Source organism: Hyperoodon ampullatus (assembly GCF_949752795.1).
Source record: "Hyperoodon ampullatus genome assembly, chromosome: 18".
Taxonomy (NCBI): Eukaryota; Metazoa; Chordata; class Mammalia; order Artiodactyla; family Ziphiidae; genus Hyperoodon; species Hyperoodon ampullatus.
In genome coordinates this window covers 31,423,656-31,445,617 of record NC_136931.1, presented here as the reverse complement: position 1 = coordinate 31,445,617, position 21,962 = coordinate 31,423,656, and the positions used below count along the sequence as shown (strand labels likewise).

At 40.5% G+C, this 21,962-nt stretch overlaps 1 protein-coding gene across 9 annotated transcripts in view; it reads left to right on the top strand.

Annotated features, from left to right (window-relative positions):
* The window catches only part of FTO (FTO alpha-ketoglutarate dependent dioxygenase), a gene marked incomplete at its 5' end in the record, with an annotated part of 363,984 nt that overhangs the window by 100,916 nt on the left and 241,106 nt on the right, over positions 1-21,962 (top strand). For 6 of the 9 annotated variants that reach the window (XM_079723148.1, XM_079723150.1, XM_079723153.1 and 3 more), the window contains one exon: positions 7,722-8,349. In XM_079723148.1, the coding sequence (XP_079579274.1) occupies positions 7,722-8,349 (628 nt within the window). Of the gene's footprint in view, positions 1-7,721; positions 8,380-21,962 lie in introns of all 9 variants that reach the window. The other 3 variants (XM_079723151.1, XM_079723152.1, XM_079723149.1) reach the window with 1 other exon arrangement.

Below are 21,962 nucleotides of genomic sequence, written 5' to 3'. Positions count from 1 at the left end.
GCTTTCTCTGTATTTCCAGCACCTTGTGCTTTGCAAATAATATGTGCTCGATAAATATGTATTCAATAAATGAGAATTGTCCAGACTCCCTTCCTAATAATTTATTCCCTGCTCCCATACTAGTGTATTCATACTTCTGTTGTGAGAAGTCTTAAATCTCTAACTCCTGGTTCCTATTTCTGTTTCTACTGTTAAACTATGAAATGCTATGGAACAGGACCTAACTTGTTTTTATCATTATACTTACGGCACTTATACAGTGTTTGGTACAAATGGATACTCCATAAATTTTCCATAAACAAAAAATGAACTACTGAATGAATGAGTGAACACACATTTTGTGTCACTTTGTAGCACATGGCACATGATCACGAGACTCCTTGTGAGAGCTGTAGCAAGGCCTGGGCAGTGACTTGGGAAGAGTGCCTGCTTCTTTTGGGAGACAGCTCAGCATCTTGCAGCTGGGAGCTAGGCCAAATAAGTGTCTAGCCCATTTGTCTTGGGATGGCTGCCAAGTCATAAGCAATTTACGATGAAAATTATATAGAAGATATGATGACTGATATAGTGCAAATTTCTATAGAGTGCAAAATATAAAGTATGTTAACCAGCAAAATCTGTTAACAGCCAGATTAGAAATATACTCGCATGAAATCAGAGTATCCTAGCACTTACATGAAGTGCATTTCCTGGGTCACTTGAAGATTTTAAATTTTATTTCACTCTCTTAAAGGTTGAGTTCCACTGGGCTTCATTTAGGTGAGCCTCCTGTAAACTGGTATCTTATTCATTTAATGCCATGTCTGGCTTCTCCATATGATGAAATTGTTTCAGAACCATCCCTTGATATGAGAGGAGGAGGTAGAATTTTTATATAATGGTTTAAACTAGGTAGAAAATAAAGCTTATTCTCCAGAGAAGCTAACATTCTGTATCTTTTAGCCATTGATAAAGGCTTGGCATGTTGTCAATTTATATCTAAAATACCATTCCAATTTACAAAACAGAAATAGACTCACAGACATAGAAAACAAACTTATGGTTACCAAAGTGGGAAGTGGGTGGGGGAGGGATAAATTAGGAGTTTGGGATTAACAGATACACACCACTATATATAAAACAGATAAACAGCAAGGACCTACTGTATAGCACAGGGAACTATATTCAATATCTTGTAATAACCTATAATGGAAAATAATCTGAAAAAGAATATATACATATATATGTATAACTGAATTCACTTTGCTGTGTACCTGAAACGAACACAACATTGTAAGTCAACTCTACTTCAATTAAAAAATATACCTTTCCAAATACTTATTAAACTATATAATCGTCATTTATGTCATAGAATCTTTTGTAGAGCTCAAGAAATATATTATGTGACCAGACAACTACTAATATAATTGCATGACTGTATACTCCCTGGAAAAACTTTAATGGGATTAAACAAAAAAAAATTCTAACATATTTGAAAATGTGCCAGCAGCTGTTCCAAATTATCATGTGATATCTGATGTTCTACCTGTACCTGTCCAAAATGGAAAGTGAACTTATTTGTTTGACAGGGTAAACTAATATTATTTAATGTTCATTTCTTTTCCAGAGTTACCTGTTGTTGTCTTTAAAGAAAAGTTTAACAAACACCATGTGGCACTTTTATGTGCCAGGCACTGATCTAATAACTTTATATACAATAAAGGACATTTAGGCTTGGGGATTTTCTCTCGCAGTTTTTGGAGATTATGACAAAATTATCCAGTTATTGTTATTGGTGTTCCCTGTGGTAAAATCAAAATTTCCTAGAGCACTGAGCAACATTCCAAGTCACATTTAGACAGTACCAGAAGTTATCTTAAATTTTTTTTTAAATTTAGAGTCATCAGAAAGAATCTCTTGGCACATACGAGAGATGTCGTGAAATTAAGAATTTTCTAATGTAACATCTTTTCTGATTTAAAAAGTATTCTACATTTATTTTGGAAAATTTGAAAATTATACAGATGTCTAAAGAAGAAAAGTAAAATTACACCCAAGTGCATTACCCAGAGGTAACCACCAGAAACTTTTGGCTGTATTTTTTTTCCAAATCTTCTTTTCTATGAGTATTTACATATATACTTTTTTTTTCTTTTTATCAAACTACGACCCTATTGTCTAAGTATCTTGTTACTGATTTCTTGTATCACAGTAGTTTGTTACTTAACGTTTTTCATAAAACATATAAAAATTCTTCTAAAATGTGTTACGTTAGTATTTCATCACATGAATGTACCATTTTCCTCTCTTTGGGCATTTTGGTGGTTTTCAGTTTTTAATTATTATAGGTAACAGTATGGTGAATATCCTTATAGTCTTGGTACATTTCTCTAATTATTTCCCTATGACAAATTCTTGGAAGTAGAATAACTAGATGAAAAGATATGAACATGTTTAGGTTCTGATAGATCTTGTCCAATTGGCCTTAAGCAAGGTTGTAATAATTTGCCTTCCTAATTGCAGACTATCAGAGTATTTGATTTTGTTCTCAGCAACAATGTGTATTACCATGATAAAATTTTGTTTTTTGCAAACTTGATAGGTAAAACTAAATTAAATGTAATATAATACAAATATAATGTTAATTTGTGTTTTTTCTGACCTGGTGCAGTTAAGTTTTTTTTTTCTGTATTTAATTGAGAGCCTTCTCAATTTATGTGTGATTTTTTTCTGTTGATATAAATCTATATATTTACATCAAAGAAATCAGGAAACACTAAAAATCAAGGCAGATTTTTTTTTTTCCCCCAGAGAGCCAATTGCTAAAGATTTGGACACTACTGTATATGCTCAAAATTTGTTACTGGCGGGAGTATATGATCAAAAACATTTGGACGGGAGAAAAGATCCTTCCTATACTGGAATAGGCTGGAAGGAGAAAGCAGATTTAAATTCAGATAAGATTGTAAATTTGATAATAGGTAGATGACTGAGTTTCAGGGGGTCTTGCAGGGGTGAAGGAGGGACACTTAAGTGAAAATAAACGAATCACTAGCCAAGAATGTGTGCCGATCAGTAGGGCTGTTTGCCAAATTGTTCTCCATCCCTCCCCTGTCACCCAGCTTTTGGGTCCCAAAGTAGAATTACAGTTCTGGGCCCTCTCATATTGGATGAAACACGTGACTATTTCTGTCCAATGAAAAATGATAGCCGTCACTTGTAGCCTGGAGTGTTTCATTGCCAGTGCCAGGCCCTCCAGCACACTCTTTTTCCGTTTGCATTGTAACCATCTGGTGGCTGCTTGGACCCCTGCGTTACTACTTTAATGGGTAGTGACTCTCTGCCAACCCACAAATAATATGTGAAGTGAACAAGCAATATTGCTGGGTGAAGCCACTGAGATTTGAGGGTTGCTACTACAGCATTGTCTAGCCTATTCTGCCTGATCCAGAATGCAAGAAATAGTAGAAAGGATGCAGTAAGTTTGAGGAAGTACAAAGAAGAGAAATGAGTTAGTCAAGTCTGAATGTGGGAAAATGGCTTTACTAGGAAAGCGTAGTAGGACTGCCCTGCTTCTCAGAGTGCCTGTGTGAGGTGTGTGATCATAAAGTGACAAAAAGCAGAGTTAGGTGGCACCACTATCAACTGTCATTGAGACCACCAGGGATCCATTTAGGATTTCTGGTTTCTATACCTCTTTCATCCCAGTAGAACAACAGAGACAGAAATATACTCTCTGTTTACACAACTCATGAAGAGTGCAACGTAATCTAGTAAGCAAGAGACAGAACATTCTGGAGCCATGAGCAGTAACTCTAATTTTGTCGCTAAACTGGCGATTCTCGGAGCAGGTCCCTGAGGCCTCAGTATACTTGAAGGCACATCTAACTAGCAGCAGTGATTAAAAGGAAATTTCTCCATACTTTCTTAACAATTCCAGTGTTCTTTAAATAATCCTTAGTATAAAATATTAAAGAAAAGTAAGATAATTCCCAAGAACTTGGTTTTGAAACACACTCCCTCTGGGACTGAGAGAGGAAGAAGCCTGGAAATAATACAGACACATATACATACACTCTTGCTGCTATTGTTCAGTATAGACTGGGCCTGGAGACTAGTGAAGATATATTTAATACAGGGGAATTATAACTCCAAGGACCTGGGAAATTCACATAACCATATTAGTATCACATGTAAATACCTTAACATTGAAAACAATACTCTAAAAATAAAACAATGATAATGACATGGGAAAGTATTCAAAAAAAATTTATTTCACTGATAACTCATGTCCCTCTCACCTCTGACCACATCTGCTTCTTTTCCTATCGGCCTCAAGGGCCCAGCAGTTCAGTACTTCATCTTCAAGGCAGGCTTTCCCCCCAAACTCCATACCTGGCAGGTCCTTCGCATCCTCCTGGTCACTTTCTCAAAGAAACCTTCCCTGAATTTCCAGCCTCAAATAGTTATCCCCCTGCTTGAGACACTCAAGGACTTTGCTTCTGTAGTTAATCACCATCTCTTCTGTACCATCAACCTCTTCTTCTGGTATCATTCCCATGAGTATGCTGACAAACCCTAGAGTACCCTTCCGTCTTCCACTGTTAAAGATTGTCCCTTGGTCTAGCGTTCCCTTGCATCAACAGCTCCATTTTTCTCTTCCCTTTCATAGCAAAACCATGCCAACAGATATATAAATGCCATCTCCACCGCCTCCTCTTTCGTTCCATCATCAGCTGAGTCCCATCCGACTCTCACCCCCCTCACTCTGCTGAAGTTGCCCTTGTCATTGTCATCAGTGATTTCCGTGCTGCCCAATCTAGTGGATTATTTCTGTCCCCATCTCACTTGGCTTCTCAGGGGCAGCTGACATAGCTGACTCTTCCATCCTTCTTGAGATGCTCCTCTCCATCGGCTTCTGCGATAATACACTCTCCTGGCTTTCCACCTCAAAGGTTTCCTCTGTTGAGCCTTCCTCTGTTACTCAGAAAATGGCTTTGGGTTCGCTTCTATGTTTGTGCTGTTCCCCTAGGAGATCTCAGCCATTCCCAGGTCAACTGTGTGCTGTGCTGACAGCTCCCACCTTGATTTCCCTAGCCCCACTGTCTCCTCTGGGCTCCAGATGCCTCCTCACCTCCATCTGAAGATTTCGTTGCCATCTTCATGGCTACAGCTTCAAAATGGAGCTCCTCATTCCCTCCTGTTCTTCTACCTGTTTTGTTTTGCCCCAGTCTTTCTTATTTTAAAAAATAGTAGGGCTTCCCTGGTGGCACAGTGGTTAAGAACCCACCTGCCAATGCAGGGGACACAGGTTCGAGCCCTGGTCCGGGAAGATCCCACATGCCGTGGACCAACTAAGCCCGTGCGCCACAACTACTGAGCCTGCGCTCTAGAGCCCGTGCTCCACAACAAGAGGAGCCACCGCAATGAGAAGCCCTTGCACCGCAACATAGAGTAGCCCCCGCTCGCCACAACTAGAGAAAGACCGAGCACAGCAACAAAGACCCAATGCAACCAAAAATAAAAAATAGTAAATAAAATAAATTAATTAAAAAAATAGTGAATTGTTTATTCAGTTATTAAGTCCAGAGATCTGGAAGTCATCTGTAATTTCTTTCCCTTCTTCCTCCCTCACATCTAATTCATATTGTGTCTATTTGCTCTGCCTGTAAAATACCTATTTTACCTGTCTGTTTATTTCTGTTTCTATTTCAGACCATCATCACTTTTCTCCTGGATGGTTGTAATAGCAGCTGATAGAATTTTCCACTTTGACATTTGCCTCTTTCCAATCCATGCCCAATATTTTAACTGAGTGATTTCTATAAAATGTAAATCAAATTGCTCTTCGCCCTTTGAAGTCCTCCACTGCACTGAATCTGGAGTCAAATCCAGATTCCTTACTTTGACCTGCCAGGCTCTGTGTGATCCAGCTCTGCCTTCTTCTTCATCCTCATTCCATGTCGCTCTGCCCTTGGCTCTTCTGCTCTGGTAAAACTGCTCTTCTTTTTGTCTCTAGAATAGGCTGGTCCCCATCCTCAGTGCCTTTGTATTTTCTGGTCCCTTTTCTTGGAAGGTCTTCCTCTAGTTCATCATGTGGCTGGTGCCTTCTCTTCCTAAAGAGCTCAGCCTAAACGCCAGCTCCAAGTAAGAGTTTCCTACTCTATTTTTTTTTTTTTTTTTTTTTTTTTGCGTTACGGGGGCCTCTCACTGTTGTGGCCTCTCCCGTTGCGGAGCACAGGCTCCGGACGCGCAGGCTCAGCGGCCATGGCTCACAGGCCCAGCCGCTCCGCGGCATGTGGGATCTTCCCAGACCGGGGCACGAACCCGCGTCCCCTGCATCGGCAGGCGGACTCGCAACCACTGCACCACCAGGGAAGCCCTAGAGTTTCCTACTCTAATGACAGATTTCCCACTGGTTTGTTTCTGTCCCAGTGCTTAACACAACTTGGGATTGCTTTTCTTTATTTACCTGATTTGGTAGAAAGCTCTATGAGGACAGGAACCTTATCTCTGTCTAGTGTTTGGTAGGTGCTCTGTAGACATAGTTGAATGAATAAAAAATGTATGGAAGAATAATGGTCTTGCCCTGTTTATCATGAACGATTATTGAATGAAGATATAGAAGAAAAGTGTCAAAACTGGTAGGCAGCACAATACTAAAAAGACACCAGTCAGATTACACTTTATAGGGGTAAATGTGAAATCCTGTGCTTCAGTTTTAAAAAAGCTCAGTTTCACTGGGTAGAATCAGGGAACTCTGGCTTGATGCCAATTCACATGTTAGAGCCAGAAGTGGTAGCTGAAAAGTTAATGAAGTCCTAAACTGCATCCATAAATCCCTGTATTTCTGTATTAGAGGAGGGCATTATCTTATAGTACTCTCCTCCAGTGACACCAATAGAATTATTACAACTTTCTAAATGGCAATGGGATACCTCATTCATTCATTCATTTATTCATCCATCCAGCATTTACCAAGTACATTCTGGGCACTAGTAGTATAGCTGGGAACAAAATTATCACGGCTGTTGTGTTCATGGGACTCAGTGTTGTAACTTGCAAAGTGAAGTGATTTCTCTTTCAGTGGAAGCGTTGAAGCAGAAACCAGTTGGTCATTTACTGAGAGGCCGTGCAATCTTGTGGTTGAGAACTCATACTCTGGAGCTTGACTCTGGGGCCCCGGGGCTTCAAATGCCAGCTCTCCTATTTCTCAGCTATGTGTGACTTTGGGCAAGTTTTTAGAATGTCTCTCTGCTTCAGTATTCTCATCTATGAACTGGAGATAATAATAGTACTGCCACGTAAAGTTGTAAGAAGTAAATGAGTTACTGTGTATAAATCATTTAGAAGAGTACACAGCACACAGTAAGCACTTAAAAAATAGGTATCAAGCAGTTAATGAATAATGTGTTTTTTGGAGGACTGAAGGCTGGAAGACAGGTTGAGGTTGGGGAGAAGTGGTCATAGCGGGAGCTGGGGAGACCAAAGACCAAATTATTATCATTTTGTTTATAATTGTTTTCAATTGTTCGAGCTTGGACTGAAAACTCTTGGCTGGAGAGTTGATGACTTTTGTTTTATTTAGTTTTCTATTTTAGGCTAGAGAGGTATGAATCCTGTTTGGAAATACCCCCCGACAGTCTTTTTTTCTCCTAAAGCTTACAAAGAAACACATACTTTTGGAAATAGTAAAATTATAGCTATCCATAAATGCATATTTTGCTTCACTTTTGTTTTAGTGGCAGCTGAAATATCCTAAACTAATTCTCCGAGAAGCCGCCAGCATCCCTGAGGAGCTCCATAAAGAGGTTCAAGAAGCGTTTCTCACGCTGCACAAGCACGGCTGCTTATTTCGGGACCTGGTGAGGATCCAAGGCAAAGATTTGCTCACTCCAGTCTCTCGCATCCTCATTGGTAACCCCGGCTGCACCTACAAGTACCTGAACACCAGGCTCTTTACGGTACCCTGGCCAGTGAAAGGCTCTGACGCAAAGTACCATGAGGCTGAAGTAGCTGCCGCCTGTCAAACCTTCCTCAAGCTCAACGACTACCTGCAGGTAGAGACCATCCAGGCTTTGGAAGAACTCGCTGCTAAGGAGAAAGCCAATATCGATGCCGTGCCAGTGTGTATAGGTCCGGATTTCCCCAGGGTTGGCATGGGGTCATCCTTTGACGGACAAGACGAGATAGACATGAAGAACCGAGCAGCCTACAACGTAACTTTGTTGAATTTCATGGATCCTCCAAAAATGCCATACCTGAAAGAGGAACCGTATTTTGGCATGGGGAAAATGGCTGTGAGCTGGCATCACGATGAAAATCTGGTGGACAGGTCAGCGGTGGCAGTGTACAGTTATAGCTGTGAAGGTACAGTCTGCTCTGTGAAGAAGCAGCCCCGAACGTAACATGACCAGAGTTGCACAGGCTCTGGAGATATATGTGGTCATGTGTGTGTGTGTTTGTGTACATAGGTGTTGTGTGTCCTTCTAAGGTTTGCCACGCCCATGTATCTACAGAATATGCCTCTTTCTCATCCAGCTGTGCTGTCTGGCTCATCGTTATATTGTGCTCAGATAGCATATTTTCATGCGTAAGCACTACTGTCACTGTCTTTTCCAGGCCCAGGAGAGCAGCATCTTGGTTTCACACAGCCAACTGCCTTTCTCTAAAGCTCAGAATAGATCGTACAGGTGCTATAATTAACTTGCTGATAAAGGGCCGGGAAAACAAAAATCTGTCAAATCCTTCCAGATTCCCACAGGTGTACATTTCCAGCCTTGCCAAAATATTTTATTACGGTCGACATCACTGTCTTGAAGGGAGTGATTTGTTAAATGTGGACTTGTTCTTGGCTTCCTACAGTTTTGACGACTGTCCTTACTCGCCAGAAGCAGCTGAGGTGGGTTTTATAAGCCGACAGGCCTCTATTTTCAGGAAACTCTCCAGCCCCCGCTCAGTTCTGCAGTTTTAGTCCTGAGAGGGTTGCTGTGGCCAACTCCTTCTTGCAGTTTCTGAAATCTGGTGCCCTTGGAACAGAGGTCACAGGCTACCTTTTTAATGGCCTGCCCACATTTTCCTTCTTTGCTTGCTCAGGTTGTGTGTGTTTAAGGTCCCCATTGCTTTTCAGAATAGGGTTATAAAAAAGGTAGGTGAACACATCAAAGACAGAGTGACCATTGCTGACTTTCTCTGCCTGATCATTTGGCAAAGGAATACAAGATGTAATATTGGCTCTATTGCCTGTTTAATCTCTTCTTGTTTATTAAAAGGTGCTTGGAAAAGCAGAGTTCTGTTGGGTTGGCCAAAAAGTTCGTTTGGGTTTTTCCGTAACATCTTGTGGAAAGACCCGAGCGAACTTTTTGGCCAACCCAATAGATATCCCATCAGGGAATCAACTGGAACTTTTAAGGGTCAGTGTTTTCTGAAAGCTAGTTTTTAATTGGATTTTGTTGTTATTTGACTCTTATTTACTAAAACGACTGTTTTGGAAAAGGGATTTTAAATAAGAAACTCTTCTGGCTCTCTCTAAATATCTTACCATTTCCCAGTCTCAAAAATTTCCTCTGGATAGCTAAAATGTTTTCTAACTTTACCTTATGTCTTCGGCCGGAAACAAGGAACTAGTTTAGCGGTTAGAAATTGCACCAGTTTCCCTGGCATCTCAAATAATGATGCTGACCCAAGAAAATTGCTTGGAGGGGATTTGATGCTGTCCTAATGGAAAGAACCGCGATCCTCTGATCTTTAATAAGGCCTTGCCAGGGACTTAAGAACTATCACATCCAAGAACTCTGATGTGAACGAACAATGGAGTTTGTTAGTTTCTTTCTTAAGGAGGCAACTCTCTGAAACCGAGGTGGTGGTATGTGATAGCTCAAACAGCTACAAAGATGTCTTTGTGCTCCCACAGACTTTCAGCCCTTCTGTTTAATAGTCCTATTGTACTTCAGAGCGTGGGTGATCAAATAGTTTTTGAAACCTGGAATATCTTGCAGAAAGGAATGAAAATTTTTAATGAATAGTTTCTGTGGTCGGGAGTAGTTAAGATTGATAAAGTATACAAATATACATAAATACATAAAGCTTTATCCTTGCGGTTATCACCTAGATGAGGGAACTGCAGAATTTGAATCTGTAGGAGCAGGGTAATTCCTTCATTCTCTTAACCCCCGAGGTTCCCAGAACTCTATCCCATAATAATAGCAGTACTGGGAGCTCTCATTTATTGAGCACCTACTATGTGCCAGGCACTGGTAGAAGCATTTTACATGTATTAACCCATTTTATTTTTACAACAACCCTATGAACGAAGTACTACTGTTATCCTCATTTTACAGACGAGGAAACTGAGACACAGAAGGGTGATGAACTTTTCCATGGTTATACAGCTGTGAGTTAGCATAACTAGGATTTGAACGCAGACATTTGAACGCAGAATTTGAATGCAGACATTCTGGTTTCAGAACTTAGCTAAGGCTAAATGCCTTATGAGCAGGTATTTCCTGCCCCTGCAGTATAGTTACCTGTGGGAGTTTGGTTTTTAAAATGTCCACCTCTGGAAAGGTTACGGGAACGTTCTACTTTCTCTTGTTTGCAGGTCCTGATGCTCTCCCTTCTCCCCGCCACCTCACTGCCCTCTCCCCACAACATCTGCTGTAGCTTTCTGTACCTCCTCTCAGATGACCGGGATGCATTAGACTAGGAAAGGGAACCTCTCTAGGTCTCTGGCTGTGTGTGTCATGTTGGGTCAGATGGTTTAAAACGCACGTGCCTTGAAACGTTTTGCTGGGTGCATTTCTTCCAGGTGACAAGTGCTATGTTTAATTCTCTGGCCTCTTTAGAATCCTGCCAGAGGTATGGTAAGGGTGAGCTCGAAGGGAACCATTTCAGTTAAAATCATGATTGGGGTTAGGAAGGGCCTAAAGGGGGCAAAGAGAATGGAAATTTCAGACAACTGTACTGTTTTCTGCATCCTTGAACATGTTGGTTGAACAGTGGCTAAGGGAGGTTCCGGTAGCTGTTCTAGACAGTATGGAAACGCCAAAGGTGAATCAAGTACCCTTCTTGCCTTGAGAGGATAGGTGAAGTAAGGTGTGCTCCGGTGGTTATAATGATGAAATGATGAAATGTCAGATCCGGAAGGGACTTTTGAACTCAACTAGTTCAGCCTCTCATTTTACAGATGAAAACACTGAGGCAGGGAGAATGGGAGTGATTTGTCCAAGGTCACATGGTTGCTTAGTGAAAAGGGAGTGTTAACAGCCACAGGAGAGGTTCATGTAAAATGCACTGGGTATCCAGAAACAGAAGTGATTACTTCCTGCTGAAGTTAAATTCAGTTGAAGCTTAAGATCTTTCAGGACTTTGCTCTCAATACCTTTTCCCAGTGAAATCTTCATGTAGATTTATAATGAGCCAATCATCCCTCCTTGGTTTATTTCTGCCAGTAGAGGTCATTGAGAAGTAATTGGTATAGGATACATGTATCATTAATTATATACTAAATTCATTGACTTCCCAAGCAGTGCTAGTTAATGGCTGTCTCCAGTAGGAGGATTGAAATAGTACAGTTTTTAATCAGGAATGGCTTTAGGGAACCATGTGTAAATAGTCAGAGTATTTGATTTTCCTATTCTAGCTTTGCTGGCAATTGCTTGTTCCTCCTAGATATAAAAAAACAAATCTTGCAGGGAAGATATTAACAACCCGTGGTTTAATATAGTCCTACACCTTGTTCTTTGATTCCAACCCCTTCAGAAGGATCACTGAAACAGTTACTATTGGTTACTATTTTTGTTTGGAAGGAAATATTTTCTGTGATACGGTCTTCATAGAAAAAAAAACACAATTCATAAGAATTTTAACTAGTGCCAACTGTTGCAGATTTTTGGTATAATTTCCCAGGTTTCCCATGAAGGACAAAGGAGGAAACGGAAGAAGAGGCCCATGACTCCTGTTGAGTATGTAATAGGCTAGAAAGCAGGGACTTTGCAATAATTTTCTTGGAACTCTAGGATTCCCATTTATGTCTCTGACTCTGGAAAAGTTGAATCCACTGAAGGATGGAAATTTGTTTCCATAATTCTTAACTCTATTTCGAAATGAGTAGCTTTATGTTTCTTAGCAGCCTTTGAGACCATGAAAAGCTAGCTTGCAACTAGAAGTCTTAGAGCACTCATAATTTAAGAAAACGCTTTTTAATGTTTTTATTAGTTTCCCAGCAGCCCTGTCTATGGTCCCAAAACTCATTTGATCTTGTTTGTTTCAGTGTGTCATGCCTTATCTTTGTTATTTTTGAAGTCACTTACACTACTCAGTAAAACTTGTTTGATAAGTCACATTTTTTTTACCCCTGTGCAACTATTGATATTTATTCAATTAACAGTAAGCATCTACTGTTTGCCAAGCACTCTTCTGGATGCTGAGCATGCAGCAGTGAACAAAAATCCCTGCCCTCATGGAGCTTATGTTTTAGCAAAGCGAGATAGGAAAGAAACAAATACGCTTGTATAATAAGGGTGAGGCACAGGCTTACAGTTTTAAGTAGGAAAGTCAAGCTTCCTTTTAGTTGGGTAACACTGGAGCAAAGACTGGGAGGAGCGAGTGAGTGAATATTGAAGGCTCAGAGATGGAACCTGACTTTGGGATGTTTCAGAAGCAACAAGTGTGAATAGAATAGAGGCAGAGAAAAAGAAAAGTAACAGAAGTGAAGACAGATAGGCAAGACTAGGGGCGGGGCGGGGCGGAAGATAAGACCTTCTAATATTGTACAGTAGTCCCCCCCTTATCCATGGGGGAGGCGTTCCAAGACCCCCAGTGGATGCCTGAAACCGCGGATGTACTGAACCCTATGTAGACTATGTTTTCTCCTATGCATACATACCCATGATGAAGTTGAATTTATACATTAGGCACAGTAAGGGATTAACAACAATAACTAATAATAAAATAGAACAGTTATAACAATATACTGTAATAAAAATTCTGTGACTGTGGTCTCTGTCTCAAAATTACGTATTGTACAAATTTAATACCTTGCCTGTCTTAACTAAACATTTACCATGCACTGTCACCGTAGCTTTTGCAGTGCGCGGTGCAACAGCAAAACTAGCGCAAATTTCTTTTTCCTTCTTCACAATTTCACAGATAGAAGATTTGTTCTTACCATAGATGTTAGCAACCTCAGTGTACAATTCTTTTTCTTTCCATACTAAGTCGAGAACTTTCACCTTTTCTCGCAAAGGAAGAACTTTACAGCTTCTCTTTGGCATATTGGAATTGCCAGCATCGCTACTCTTATGCTTCGGGGCCATTGCTAAGTAAAATAAGGGTTACTGGAATGCAAGCACTTTGATACTGTGACAGTTGATCTGATAACTAGAGGGCTACTAAGCAGGCTACACTGGACAAAGGGGTGAGTTACTTTCCAGTCAGGACAGAGCCAGATGGTGCACGATTTCATCATGCCGCTCAGAACGGCGCGCAACTTAAAAACTTATGAATTGTTTATTTCTGTAACTTTCCATTTAATATTTTCAGACTGCAGTTGACTGCGGGTAACTGAAACCACAGAAAGTGAAACCGCAGATAAGGAGAGGCTACTGTAATACAAATACTGGGCTTATACTTGGAGTGAGATGGAGAACCATTGCAGTTTGGGGCAGAAGGGAGGCAGCACTGGAAGCAGGGGAGCTGCAAGAGGCCACTGGGTAATCCAGACTAGAGATGGTGGACCAGGTTAGAAGAGGCAGAGATGATGAGAGATGGTTCTATCGAGTCCCATATCTTTTCACCAGAAAGGAGTGGCAGTGTCCAGTGCCCGTGAGAAAAGAAGCCTAACAGTGACATCTCCTAATCGTCAAGAGAAGGCTAGGCCAATAAGAATGGCTGAACTTTTTTTCCCTCTCTCCATAACTTTATTGGGGTATAATTTACATACGATAAACTGCACATATTTAAAGTCTACAATTTTAGAAGTGGGATGTGAAGTTTGCGGTGGCTCATCAGAAAAGAGCAGCCCAGGTGTTCCATCTGGTGTTATGCCTTCATCATAATCCAGTCTCCTCTGTTGGAGTTTTCAGATTCCTGCATCCCATGTCCGTCTCTTTCCTGATTTGTTTCTTTATTTTGGTGGAGCATATCCTCTAATGGTTTCTTGAGAAAGGGTGCTTAGAAGGTAAATTTTTGAGACCTTGAATGTCTTAAATTATCTTTCTTCTACATTAACATGTGTAGCTACTTTAGGTATGGAAATCTTGACAGGAAGTAATTTTCCTTCAGAATTTTGAGGGCATTGTACCAGTGTCTTTTATCTTCCAGTGTTCGTGTTGAGAGCTCTGATTTTTTTGTTTATCCTTTATGTGACTTTTTTGGTTGGATTTTTTTCCTAATGTTTTATAAGTTTGCAGTGATATTTTTTTCATCCATTCTACTGGCATTTGGTAGGTCCTTTCCATCTGAAAACTCATGTCCTTCAATGTGGGATATTTTCTTGAATCACTGTGTTAATGGTTTCTTTCTCTCCAGTTTTCTCTTCTCTCTAGAATCCATATGGTTTGGTTCTCAAACCTTCTGGACTGTTTCCTCTAATTTTCTTACTTATTCTCTTATTTTTAATCTTTTTGTATTTTTCTAATATACTCTCAGAGGTTTTCTTAACTTTATCTTCCAACTGGTCTATTGGGGTTTTTCTTTTTTAAATTATTGAAATATTACAGACGTCATAAACATGTAGCTTGGTGAATTGTCACAGACCGAACATATCTGTGTCACTAGCTCCCAGATCAATAAAGAAAACATTAGTACTCCAGAAATGCTCCCTTCCAGCATATTCTTTTCCCCACCAGTAACCATTGTCTTGACTTCTAAAGCCATGCATTAGTTTTACACATATTTGAATTAGAATTGTAAGCTCTTTGAAGGCATGGCTTGTGTCTTGATCCTTCTTTGTATGTGCGTATAATGCAAAATAAGTATTTTTTTGCCCAAAATCAGTAGGTATCTTTTGTTCTTGAGTAGTTTGTGCTGTTCAACTATATTGTGGCCACTGTCCAATAACTCTTCTGATTTCTGCAACTATGATCTCTGTTTAGTATTAGGATTCTTTTGATTGCAGATAGCAGATACTTGACCTAAACAAGCTTAATTTAAAAAGATAAGGAATTCTTTTGTTTAATACTAAGTCTCACGGGCTTCAAGTGGACCTTATTTTGACAGTAATGTGTGGTCAGTTTCAAACCTCTTCCCCTTCATATTTTGGCTCTTTTTGAGCTGTAGCTTTCTTTTCTTGACGGAAACAAACTTCTCGTGGTCCCCAAATGACCACCTCCAGCTTTTGTGGCCACTCTCTTTTTCAGGAGCTTTGGAAAGGAGAGAAGCTGGGTCTTGGACATGTATTTTGAACACTGGATAAAGCTTTGCCTGAAGCTGGGTTAACAAACCATTATTCTTTTTTGATTAATCCACTTTGATTCTGGTCTTCTATGCTGTTTACAACATCAAGGTTTCCTCTAAGGCTCCATGACACCCTCTATACTTTCCTGAGGTTGCCCACAGTATTGCAACCTCTATTGTTCGAAGCTTTGGTTTGGGGAATGTATTATTTGAGAAGTCTTTCTGCTTCCTCTACTCATTTCGTATTTTATTTCAAATAATGTTGTGGTCTTAAAGCTTTAGCCGAGAGCCCCCAGAGCAGTTTTTCTCTCCTTTTCTCACTTTCCCTTTATTCCCCCAAGTCCATGAAACATGATATAATGAGGTTCTCCTATGTATGTGAATATTTATATCTTAAAAAAACTTTTTTTTCAAATGCTTTATCTGAAAGCTGACAGAGACAGACATCATGTTGAAAGGCTTCAGATTTTTCAGTAAAGAGTTTTCAGTATTTCTCCTGAAATCCTAGAAAACTTATAATTAATTTTATAATTTATGTGTGTCAGGGGACTACGTTTGTCCTGATTGCTTGTTTCGAGACATGTTAGAGCAGCTTCTTGTTATAGATTCTGAGCTGAGACTGATGAGGGTGTTGTTTTTTTTTCTTTTTTCTTCCAACTTCTGAATTCTCCATTTCTTCAGACCATTCATTCCTCAGTGGCTGAGTAATGTGCTCTGTGTTAGCAGCCAGCTTGACTGCTTGTTCCTCACAACCAATCAAGGAAAGCATTTTTAAATGGTAGAGCTCTCTTTTTTTGGGGGGCGGTACGCAGGCCTCTCACTGCTGTGGCCTCTCCCGTTGCGGAGCACGGGCTCCGGACGCGCAGGCTCAGCGGCCATGGCTCACGGGCCCAGCCGCTCCGCGGCATGTGGGATCTTCCCGGACCGGGGCACGAACCTGTGTCCCCTGCATTGGCAGGCGGACTCTCAACCACTGCGCCACCAGGGAAGCCCCTGCACCACCAGGGAAGCCCGGTAGAGCTCTTTGAGGAAGGCTTCTTCCTGACCCACCCTTCTTTCTAAGGAATAGAGTCCTTCAGGAGTGTTCCCAAATGTTCTCTGGCTTAGGCCATTTGCCATTACTTTGGAAACCTATCCTGGAAAATTATCCAAAACCTGCACACAGAAGCATCTACCTTCCCAGGGGATCATTCTGAAAAACAGATCTGACCCTATGAAAAAGTCATTATCAGTGTCTGCCACTGCCCTCAGTATAAGTCTAGCTTGCTTACCATGATTCACAAAACCCGCCATGTCCTGGCCTCTCGCTGCCTCTCCAGCCTCTTCACTTGCAAATCCATGTCATTCATGTAATACTCTTACAACTCAGAATCAGTTACGTTCCTAAACACCCACCATGCCATTTCCCTTCTAGAATGTGTCTTCCCAACCTCATACCTTCCCCTTTCACTTTCTGTCTCCATTTTAAAAAATGATTTCTTGTCCCAGGCGCTGGAATGTCATAGATCAGTGCTGGACAGAGAAAGCATCGTTAGGCTCCGTACACCAGCTGACCCTCTGCAACTTCTGGGTTTCTCCTGCCTCAATATCTGTGACATGGATAGGAAGGTACCTGCTATTTAAGCCCCTCTAGGTATAGGGTTAAGGAAACAGAAAATAGTTGCCAGGTCCAGAGTCTTAGAATTTTAGCACTTGGCTAAAGGAATAGAGAATAAGAAATAGGGCTATTTTTTTTAAGGGAATAGTTTTTTGTTTGTTTGTTTTTAATTTTATTTATTTATTTATTTATTTATGGCTGTGTTGGGTCTTCGTTTCTGTCCGAGGGCTTTCTCTAGTTGCGGCAAGTGGGGGCCACTCTTCATCACGGTGCGCGGACCTCTCACTATTGCGGCCTCTCTTGTTGCAGAGCACAGGCTCCAGACGCGCAGGATCAGTAATTGTGGCTCATGGGCCTGGTTGCTCCGTGGCATGTGGGATCTTCCCAAACCAGGGCTTGAACCCGTGTCCCCTGCATTGGCAGGCAGATTCTCAACCACTGCACCACCAGGGAAGCCCAGGGCTAATTTTTAATGTGTGGTGATGATGAATATATATTTACATATCAGGGAAATTATTGACATACATTATTAATGGTATATGCTGTTAAACATGGTAGAAAATTTCAAGTGATATATTTTACTTGATTAGAACTGTCATCTCTTCTTTCGTGCTCAGGCTTCTATCTTTGTTTTCTATGCGACACTGTTTGCATACAGCTTTGTGAATGGAAACAAAACATTTGATGGCATTTATCTTTTATTAAATGGAATTAATTTTTTCTCAAAAACTAGTTAGTATAAATAAATCAAATTGGTTAACTTGGCGGGGGCAGTTGTGGACATTTTAAACTTGACCTTTAAACTTAGTCTTCTTTTGTGTTTTGTCACATCTTTCACTTCTTTAGTAGTTTGGTTAGTGGGAGCTGGGAATGCACCAAACACATTGAGATACTTAAAATCGTTTCAACGTTACTGAAGTTCAAAGGCAAGTAGGAGCCAACTGCCTCTGCTTGTTTCCAAAATAACACAGGGGAACAGTAATCAGTTGCAGTTGCTATAGGTAATTACAAGTTGATTTTATTGAGAAAGTGGGCAACACTGTATTTATGCAATAAAAAATTTATCAGACATACAGCTTCCCTCCTCCCTACCCAGCTGACGGAGGAAACAAACTTTCAACAAAACATTATTTTAATGAGCACATTGCAAAGGTGCTGGATTTATGGGAGACATCAGGCAACACTGATTGCAATTACTGTCTCTGTTTGTTGTTCAAGACTGTATTGGTTCCATACTGAGAAGAGTGTGAGGATGAAATTTAGAGGGGAAAGTAGTCAACCAGTCTGTTAGCCTATAAAGATGATCCCTTTTTAGAACGTCCATACTTGGTGGCATTAAAACTACCTGAAAATCATTGTCTTTGTAGTTTAAAAATCATTTGTTTTTAAGTTAAGTTGTCATTGATTTGACCAGGGAGGGACGTATGACAAGTCTTCTTAAAATGTCTCTATTCTTTTTTCTTGGGCTACTTGCTACATCTGTTATCATTAGGACCCTCTAGCATGAAGCAGCCTGAAAGCCTTGGGGTATCACACATATAAATATTGAGTTCTCATATCAGTATTCTTTTGTTAAATTGATCTTATCAAATAATTTAGCATTAATTGCTTTATTATGTTGTATGCTGGTATTAGTCACATGACACTGCTGCCAAAATCTTGGCTCCCTGTACACCAGTGCCGAAATGAGATACAGAGACAGAGTTTTGGAGGGGAAAGAAAGGGTGGCTTTATTCTTTGCCAGGCAAAGGGGGGAACACAGCAGGCTAGCGCCTCAAGTGTGCCCCCTCCTTGGGGAATAGGGAGAGGCCTTATAGTCGGGGGCTCGTGGTCAGGGGTATGCAATAAGGTTCAAGGCAGTAACAGTCTTGCATTGTTCTTTCTTCTGCAGAGTTTCTAAAGGGTGGGGTTGCTGACAAGATTAGGGTGTGTGCAGGGTCTCCAATGGTCTCCTAATCTTGAGGACCTTCTCTGGTCCCTTTAATCTGGCCTCAGGTGGTTTCCTGGCTGCTCCTCCCTTGATTAGCAACTGTTTGAATCTGCCCTTTGGAACTCAGGGAACGTCATGGAGGCTGGAGTCTTGCCTATAAGAAATGGGGGACCAAAAGGCCTCTATGCCTGGGAGCCCCATAGGGCCCTGCTCGGTTTCAACATTAGTAGGTGTTAGTCACATTGCATCATTATTACTTTATTCAGCCTCGGCTTCTTCACTAATATGTGCTGTAGGCATCTCTATCAAATCACAGATATCAAGACTCTAGAGCAGCAGTTGGCAAGTGTTTTCTGTATAAAGGACCAGATAGTAAAGATTTTCAGCTTTATGGGCCTTATGGTCTGTGTCTTAGCTGCTCAACCTTGTTGTTATATGTGAAAGCAGCTGTGGACGGCATTCAAATGAATGGTCCTGACTCTGTTCCTGTTAAACTTTATAAAAGCTGGGGATAGGCCTGATTTGCCTGTAGACTAGAGCAAGGTTCATGGACTTGAATGCCTGTAGGGGCTGGGCAGGTACTGCAAAGGAGTCAAGTGGCTGACTGGGGACTGCCACTAGTGCCTTGTCTAAAATGGGCAGCTACTTCTTACCTGCAGCCACTTGTGACTGTCCCAGTGATATTTGAGCTTATAATTCAAGAGTAGCTGGACACTGGTATTTTTACACAAAGCACTTTTATCAGTGGGCAACTAACTTTAGATTTGTTCAGAAAATATAGTGAAGGTCAAGCTATATATCTTCGTGAGCTCTTTTCTGGTCCATAGGATCTAGTTTTGCAAATTCTGGTATTTTCAGGTGTAACTGTGTATTATGTACAGGAACTTCCTGGAAAATGTCATCAGACATGGACAGCAAATATCTAGTTCTGATGCTGCTAGCTCCCTTCAAGTGCCTGTGACAGACATCAGTAATCAATCATACCACTCTTTCCTGCTGAGCCTAGAGAAAATTTCAGAGTGATTCTACACCAGTCCTCAGAAAAGCCACAACCAGTGAATTCGTTGTGTCCTCTGATATATAAGGTATTTGTCACTCCTGTTCCAGAGGACTCTCTTTAAAATGTTTTTGGGATTAACCTAGAAAATGCCTTTGGACTTTTTAATTCTATTACTTTAAAGAAGTCTAGCTAAAAATTGCTCTTAACTAAAGAGTATTTGAGAAAATATGTATCAGAAATAATGCATATGACAAAAGGTAAGATTCTGTTCCTATGGCAGAATTTATTTTATTTTATTGAATAAATTTATTTATTTATTTTTGGCTGCATCGGGTCTTCATTGTGGTGCGCAGGCTTATCATTGTGGTGGCTTCTCTTGTTGTGGAACACAGGCTCTAGGTGCGCGGGCTCAGTAGTTGTGGCGCACAGGTTTAGTTGCTCCACGGCATGTGGGATCTTCCCGGACCAGAGCTTGAATCAGTGTCCCCTGCATTGGCAGGCAGATTCTTAACCACTGTGCTGCCAGGGAAGTCCCAGATTTTAGATTCAAACTTAGAGAATTGAAGATCTCCACAGTTGCATGTGTCCGTAAAGGTTCTGGTAGCATTCCTTCTTTGAAGAGACCATGAACTTGGATTTCTGGTCTGATTTTTTTCACCATACCTTTGCAAAGTAATGGGAACAAATAGTTATAAAGGGGAGTTTCTTTTTCCTTTCTTTTACTGCCTCTGACCGTGGTGCACAGTTACTGGCGAGTAAGATGTTCAGAATTTAGGGACTCTGTATGTGAATACGTGCCATCTGGGAGCACATACTTTTGGATTGTGTGTGTGGCATGCCCATGATGCAGCCTAAGTAAAACATGGTTTATTGTCCATTTTGATGGCGTAAAACTTTACATCTTTTGTACTCTGCCCTCTGTGAGTCTGAACCGTACTTGTCTTTCAAGTTTGATCTTCTCCAAGAATTCTGCTCTACCCTTTCGAACCCTCATTGAACCTGTCTCTTCTCTAGATTTCTTTAATATTGAGAACTGTCCTAATTTAGCAGTGTCACGCTTTATTACATTATTTGATTTAATTTGCATTTGTTCCCCCCCCAAAATTAACATTTTCTTTTCCTGCCATCTAGCATAGTAAGGACCGTGAATGGTGTGAACTGAAAGAACATTCTGTTTTTAAGCAGGCAATTTAGTACAGGTGTTCATTGGATGCTTTTTATATGCCAGTCACTGGGGCTCTAAATGTGGATGAAACAGAAAAATGGACCCTGCCCTTGAAGACCAGAGTCTAGTGGATTAAAGTCTAATGGAATTTGAAATATTCCCTTTTTTAGTAATCAGTGATGAACATTTACAACTCCCCTGGAAGGAAAGCTCCCCTGGGTCTAGGTCTTTGTTTCATTTACTGATATACCCCAAGTGCCCAGGTCAGTGCCTTGTATACAGTAACTGCTCAGTAAATACAAGTTTTTATGTAAGTGCAGGACTATTAGTGTAGGTGAACCATAGTGTCTGCCTTCCACTTCCTTTACGTCTCTCCCACTCCTCATCCCAGCCGTGTAGTTCTCTGCCCAGAAAAGTCAGTCTTGACTTTCCTTCCAGAAATATTATATGTACATATATGTACATGTGTGTGTTTGTACTTTTTACACAAATTATAGCCTATGCCTTTCTTTCCCTTAAAAATATATCAGATAGTTCTCTATCAGTGCATACTCATGTTACTTTTAGTGGCTATATAGTATTTATTACTTGGACATTTCATAATTTATTAAACCAGAAACTTATTGATGGATATTTAGGTTATTCTGATCTTTTGCTCTTATAAACAGTATTACAGTAAATATCCTCACTCAATTTGCAACCTCTGGAAGTAGGAATTTTAGTATACATTCCTAAAAGTGGAATTGTGGAATTCTTATAAGTTCAAAGGGTTTATGTATTTGTAATTTTGATAGGAATTGCCAAATAGTCTTCTACAGAGAATATGAATGTGCCATTTTGCTGCACTCTTACTAACACCATATTTTACCAAAGTGCTTGATTTTTTTGTGATCTG